The sequence below is a fragment of the Pyxicephalus adspersus genome, chromosome 1 (assembly GCF_032062135.1).
Source record: "Pyxicephalus adspersus chromosome 1, UCB_Pads_2.0, whole genome shotgun sequence".
Lineage (NCBI taxonomy): Eukaryota > Metazoa > Chordata > Amphibia > Anura > Pyxicephalidae > Pyxicephalus > Pyxicephalus adspersus.
The window spans coordinates 20,932,827-20,940,278 of record NC_092858.1 but is presented as its reverse complement, the minus strand read 5'-3'; the positions used below and the strand labels follow the sequence as shown (position 1 = coordinate 20,940,278).

General features: G+C 36.1%; 1 protein-coding gene across 1 annotated transcript in view; it reads right to left on the bottom strand.

Annotated features, from left to right (window-relative positions):
* ATP7B (ATPase copper transporting beta) overlaps nucleotides 1-7,116 on the bottom strand; it is a 30,256-nt gene extending 23,140 nt beyond the window's left edge. Inside the window, exons 1-2 of the mRNA XM_072403379.1 lie at nucleotides 6,696-7,116; nucleotides 475-1,666 (exon numbers count right to left, since the gene is read on the bottom strand). Coding sequence (XP_072259480.1) covers nucleotides 475-1,666; nucleotides 6,696-6,908 — 1,405 coding nt within the window. The 5' untranslated portion in view covers nucleotides 6,909-7,116. The remainder of the gene's footprint in view (nucleotides 1-474; nucleotides 1,667-6,695) is intronic.
* Between the last annotated feature and the right edge of the window lie 336 nt (nucleotides 7,117-7,452).

Below are 7,452 nucleotides of genomic sequence, written 5' to 3'. Positions count from 1 at the left end.
TTCCCAGACCCCTGCACCCTGTGGATTTTTTATCCCAGACCCCTGCACCCTGTGGATTTTTTATCCCAGACCCCTGCACCCTGTGGATTATTTATCCCAGACCCCTGCACCCTGTGGATTATTTATCCCAGACCCCTGCATTCTGTGGATTATTTATCCCAGACCCCTGCACTCTGTGGAATATTTATTCCTGACCCCTCCACTTTGTGTATTAATGACTTGCACTAATAAATGCAATACACTACCTACTCCTAACCCCTTTATTTTAGATATAGGAGCGTCATCTTTGTTTTAAGTTATTTTTTAATTAACAAAGTGGATCTAATGGATAAAAACAGAATAAGAAAGACTAAAGTTATATCTTTTGCTAAAGAAAAATGATCTGTGTTCTCATTAGCACTGTCCACATAACCCAAAGCCTAGGATATAAAAAAAATGATTTTTCCATGATAAAAACACTAAATGCAAACTTACCGGATACAAGTGTAGCATCAAACCCCATGTCTTCTATGGCTGCCCTTAGATCCTCTGCATTTGTTTCACTTGGGATATAGTAAATTGTTCCGACTGCATCAGCTAAAGAAACTGATATAGACTGTACTCCTTTTCTCTGAGAGATCATGTTTTCAATAGAAGACACACATGATCCACAGGTCATTCCAACAATATTGATTAAGGCCACATTGATAGCTGCTTGGTGGCCTTGTTTAAAGGAGGAATGATACTTAGATTTCAACTTTGTTGCAGGGCTCAATTGTTCTTCTATTGGAAGGTTGACTTTGAAATTGCCAGGAGGAAGTTGTTCAATTGCCTCTTTTATAGTAGCCAGATGAGTAACACTTTTAAAGAAATATACAGTAGCATTTTTGTTCTCAAGTGAGACTTTGATACTCTGAACACCAGGAAGGTCTGATATAGATCCTTCTATATTGTTAACACAAGATTTGCAGTGCATCCCTTCTATACCAATAGTCGTTATTCCTGTTTGACCATTGCTTACAGATCTAAAGTCTGAAATCTTCTGTTGTGTAGGGACTGTCTGCAAACGTTCAATGTCAATTGTTCCAAGACTTAATGGGTCTGATTTATTCTTAAGAGAAGCCACAAAACCCATATCATCTATATGTTTCCTGAGATCTTCTGGCTGAATATACAGCGGATCATAAACGATGACTGCTTCTTGCCCTGTAAGGGAAACCTTTATTTTTTGTACACCTTGAAGTTTTCCAATTTTCCCTTCAATCGTATTGACACAAGACTGACAGGTCATACCCTCTATCCTGATCTTGACAACCTCCTCTTTGTAATTCATGCCCTTCATTGGTGATGTCATCTCTTGGCATTCTTGTATGTTAGCATCAAAGCCCATATCTTCTATCTCTTCACATATTTTCTGAGGGGTTATTTCTGAGGGCATATAGTGTATCATGGCATTGTTTTGATCCAGGCAGACCTTAATACTAATTATGCTTGGCAGCTTGGAGATCCTTCCCTCGATGGACTGCACACATGACTGGCAAGTCATGCCTACAATTCCTATAACCACGGAGGATGAAAAGGCCAGGTCATGTTGGCTGCCTTCATAACCCCGGTTGTCGAAAGCAAAATTGCTTTTCTCTGCTGGTGGGGTATGACTAGTCTTGTGAATGTCATTTTTTGGGACAGCCTGAAATAAGAAGACAAAAATATATCTATGATCAGTACAGAACAAAAACAATTGTGCTATACATTGCTGTGAGAACTGTCAATTGGAAGTTTAGAGCACTGGGCTATGGAGGGTTACTCCCTGGGCCAGTATTTTTATTATATGTTGAACTGTTTTACCTTAATGGAGCTACTCCTCCATTCAGACCTCAATTGCAGAAAAATATGCAGTGACAGCTACAGAATATTTTTGGAGATATAAAACAAATCATTGCAGAGAGTTTCAAAGGAAATACATGCTGGAAGAATGATATACCACACAAAATAAATGCTGAAAAAGGGCAACAGACCATCTATCCCTTTACAAACTCTACAAGCAAATATATTAAATATTAAAAACCAGGAATAATTTGAAATTTGACTTTTCAGTTCATCAAAAACACTGCCATTCACATCTAAAAATTAGTTTCAGATATTTTAAATGCATATAACCATATTCTACAGCTTCTTTTGCTATATTTCTGTATGTGTTGTAATGTTGTATAGTTAACAATGTTGTGTGCTTTATATGTTATGGGCACAACTATATACAATGTATCAATCAAACAGAAACCATGGATGGTTACCCTCCTAGCTATTTAAATATTTCTGAATTTTAAGTAGGTGTCAATCATTTTTTCAAAGCATAAGGAAAAAGGAAGTGGAAAGCAGGGTCTTTTAAGGCAAAATGTAATAAAGTATCAAACATTATTAACTTTCGTAGTTACAATCATACAAATCCATTAAGTACTGTCTCAACCCCAATCATTTGTGGGGTTTTTTAGGTTTTATACTAGACAAGCCTCTTCTAGGGTTTACACAGCTAGGGTTCTCAAAAAGAATTATAGTACAATAGACGTATATGAAAAAAATAATGTCTCGAGTCCCAACGCGTTGCACCTTAGATGGCTTCCTCAGGGGATTTTGAGACATGCTGGAAAGGACCTTTTGGAGTGTAAAGGACCTTATATAGTCCGAAAAGGAAGATAAAGAGTGTGAAGAATATATCAATGAGTGAAGTAATTGAAATTGACCATATATGTGTTCAAGTCAGGGTGGAGAAATTGTCTTGTTAATGGAGAGTTGTTCCCAAGAACACGCTAATGTTTCCAAATAACTGCACCTGGTATTATGAACAGATTTTTTTTAAAAAACAGGATCTTGGTGGATGGCACCTTATAATCCTGATTCCGATCTTCCTGATTTCCAGGTAAATAATTCAAAGTGAATCACTCGCCAATTTTTCTGGATGTTTAGGACTGAAAGAACACAACCTATTTTTTCTATTTAATATTTTTCGAACAAGTAAACCATTCAATATTCTGTTACTCTCTGGAGAGGTGACTCTCTGGAGAGGTTAAAGTACATCTAATAACAAATAATGATAATTTTAGATAAACAAAAATCATGTTAGTTTTTTGACTGTTTCCCACTTAGGATATTTCCCTACATTTTCTGTGCTATATCTGAAATATCTCCAAAATCAAAATTAGTTTTTCAATTTAGACAAATGGAACCCTAAAAGTTTTTAATTGTTGTTTTTGCCTATAATGTGAACATTTCCCCTCACTGTGTATTTTCATAGCACAAATTAATTAAGAGCTCAGGAAGTCAAATAATATCTAATAAACAGTAACAGACACGGCAGAGAGGTGACAGAAGTTCTAAAAGCTCCAAACGCTAAATGTTGTATTGAATTAAAAAAAACAAAACAAAACATTGAGTTGACTGGAGTTGAGTTTTAATGAGCATTACTAATCAAATGCCAGGGAAAAAATTACCATGAAGGGAGTGAAAAGATGTCACGATCCTAAATACCTTTAAGCCTCACTCATAAAATCTATTTACATATAAAAAGTCAGCACAAGGAATGTCATGAAAAAGTAAACTGATCCAGATTTGGCACCTCTGCCTTGTAGAACAACATTAAATTATACTATGGTGAAATAAGAGCTATAAAATGTCAGAGGCCTGAAATCACCCTGAATTATAAATGCCTAAAGATTTAGGCGTCAGATATGGCCATTTTAAGATTTACCAGTATGTTTAGCAATTTATTCTATAAAAAGTGATGGTTTTATGTTCTCCGCACACTGGGAGTGATCAAATGTTTTTAAAGCAAAAAAGAAATATTTTGTGTCATAAGCATGCTTGGGCACTTTTAGATTTTGTACCTTAAATACTTATATAAAAGTAATACATCTTCCTTTCACATCTGGGATTTTATTCCCACAGTCCCTGGGAAATCTATGTCATATATTCCAGGAGGCTGCAGGATTCTGCACAGGGCACCAACAGAAGCACCCGATTTCATTCTATGAATGCACAAGATCTGGCACCGCATCGTCAGTGGGCAGGAAGACTTATTACTTTATATAAGTAAAACACAAAAAATAACAATTACCAATTTTTTAACTGTAAGTGAACAACCAGCCTGTTACCCAAAATTATATTTTTGGTAACAGGTCTACTTTACCTTGAATGTAAAGGTTTCTGTTGGGGAAATACAGCAGAATCTTTTGCAAAGGTACAGTATGTATTGTAAATATGTTTTTAATTTATACTGTAATGTGTTACTATGCTTACAGAGCTGGAACAAACCATCAGTAAAGGGAGCAAGCTGGGTTTGCCAGTGGTTAGAGGTGTGAGATTGGTAACTTTTCATTTTTGGTCAGTTACTAGTATACACATCAGGTGCATTATCACTGGCTGACCATCAGTCAAAGTTTTGTGGACCCCAGTTTTCATTTTCTCATATTTTTTGAAGTTTGGGGTTCTCTCTAATATTTTTATAAATAGCCTAAATTCCTGTTGCATCGAACATAACAGGAAGTGAGAAAAAGTCTTTCTGAAGTAGGGAGCAACATTACTATTGATACTTGTATCTAGATAGGACACTTGTCCTATCAGGATATTGCCTTGGTCTACTGGCATATTATAGTGATATGTATTCCCTGTCAGGTCAACATTAGGATAAATAAAAACAGGTATAACATCTACAAAAAAAAAGTTGAAAATCCCAGGACATTTGTTAGATTTCATGCACCAAGATCTTTTTATACTATTGAATGGTTATTATAAAGGAGTGTCTGTTTAGTGCTGTGCCACCCTAATTTCTACGTGCTGCTATACTCGTTCCATCAATCCTGCTAAGGAGATCTCTGGTCTGGTATATTCTAGTGGAAAGCTTGTCTATATTTAATCTTCCCTGAGAAAGCGGACGATATATCCGTGAAATGTGTCAAAAGATTTCCATTTAGAAATGTTCAGCTGTTAAATGAACCATGAGTGGTGTATACTATTCGTTGTTGTAGATTGTTGTATTTTAATCATTATTGTTGCAATAAAAATATTGATGCTTTAAATTAATCACAAACATATTGGTTTGCTTAAATACATGCCTAAAAAGTCCCTTATAGAACGAGAAATTGTTGATTTTTATTTGGTATTTTACATTGGGATGTGGCATGAGCATTAATTAAATGGAGGAAGAAACATATCATTCTATTTCAATAATGATAAATTATTTAATAGAAACAATAAGCTAAAAGTCTCTCTATAGAAATTAGGACAGCTAGGTAATGAGTAATAAAGAGCTATGCATACAAACAACTGGTGGTCAGTGCAGTGGTGGTTTTGTTGGTAATATAATGCTATTTCATTCCTCATCACGTCAGAAAGCAAATGCCCCAAAAACATTCCTAATATACAAATCATGCAGATGGCTTATTGAATGTATATAAAGCAATATCTCCGGTATCTTATTGCCTCATATTTTACAGAATAGTCCACTCGGCACGGAAACTGGCACCAGTATAGAATAAAAACACAAATCTCCGCACTACAAAAAGATAGTGTATAATAAATATAAATACAGTATATATATATATATATATTTTTTTTTTTTTTACGTGTACATAAGTGGTACTACAGTACACGTGGTCATATGTGTTAGTTCCTTCATTAGAACAGATAAAGATATCTCATCAATCCCATTACTTTCCAAATAATAATAATGACAAATGCAAAATAAAATTAATAATGCTGCTTTGACTTGAAGATGATCACTGCAGAATAATTATTTTATTTACTGCTCAGATTTTTAGATCCACCACTAAAAAAGTTCCTCCAACAAACTCCTCACCATGCACGCTCCACTCCTGGTGTGTCCAAGGATTCCCCACTGGACTCACCATTAAAGGAACAGTATAAATGTGACCAAGGAAGAACAAAGGAAACAATTCACTGTTGTGTTAAAATGTATAGGATTTACTGTATAATATATATATAAACAGCAGAAAAAGTTTAAACCATAATAATACCAAACAGACCAATCTAATGTCCCCCAGCAGTGCTAGATGGAATGGCCCAACACCTCTATTAATCGACAGTTTAGGCACAAATTGCTCATTACTCAACAAACCCCTAAGCAACCTCTAAACAAATCCACAGAGTTCCGCTGAACCCTGGTTGAGAAACACTGCGCTAGATAATTGTCACTTGAGATGAACAATTGTGGTCATTTTGCATGAAAATCTGACATGTATACAGCGGTCTCCCAATGTCATTCACCAGTCTGTTCAAGTGGATCAATGAACGCCTAAGCAGAGATAACTGCTGTATTTTCCTGAAGGAGGACACAGCGGGGTGTCTCTTGCTTGTCCTCCCCACTCTCCATAGAACTGAGCAGTGCTGTGTGTTCAGGTGTCAGGAAGAATTGCTTCCATGAAAATAATTTAACATGGACACAAAGCCTTATCCAGGCTACCAAGGATCAGTCAGCAAAGTACTGTCACTTGCATCAACCAGGCACAAAAAAAATTCAATTACTTCAATAACTACACTTAACCAAATATTAATTTCTTGTGCAGGTAACATACAGCATCTCAAACAAAGGCAAACCCAGATAGCAAGATAGCTCTTGAGGTCCTAGCTCCAGAAAACAATCACTAGGTTTTACTACACAAAACTATCATACGAATAAACAAAGACAATCATGTACTTTAACTAACCTGCTTTTTGGAGACTTGAGACTCTGAGACAATAGCCGCCATACTAGTATCCCCATTATCCTTCTCCTGGGAATCCTCTGCAATGGGATCCGGAGACTCCAAGCTTGGCGACCCATCATTCTGAGAAGTTACCAATACTCTCTGTTCTTCTCCATTCATCTGCTCACCCTCTCCTTTTACATTGCCCTCTAAATTGTCCATAGCCAATATCATTTTAAAATAATTTTGTAAATATACAGCAATAGGAAAATCTCTGTGTTACAATAACACAATGTCAATGATGTGTCTGAACCCCAGAAGAAAAGTTTATTAATGATTTTTTTGTCCAGCTTTAATAGGTTTGAAGGCTCTGCACTCAGCTATTCACACAATCATGATATTCAAATCTCTTCCTGTGAGTTCCCATGCTGCCTCTGCACACTGCCACACTGCTGATCCCAACATCGCTCACATGGATATCAGATAACTGCGTACGTATAATGACTCGACTAGATTTCATACAATCCTCGTGTGCAAATCCCAACACGGCTCTGATCAATCAACAGAGTCACATGTTCATATCTGGCTTTTGTATTGTCATTGCTACAGAGCAGAGGATAAATGATATTGTTATTATTATCATTGTTATTATTACTACTAACACCAAGGGTGGTCAGATTCCATCCAATGATTCCAAAATATTTGACTTTTTTTAGATTTCCCTCTTAGTTGTTAGTGGAAACAATTCGCCGCCTTCCTAATTCCTAAAACTAATTTG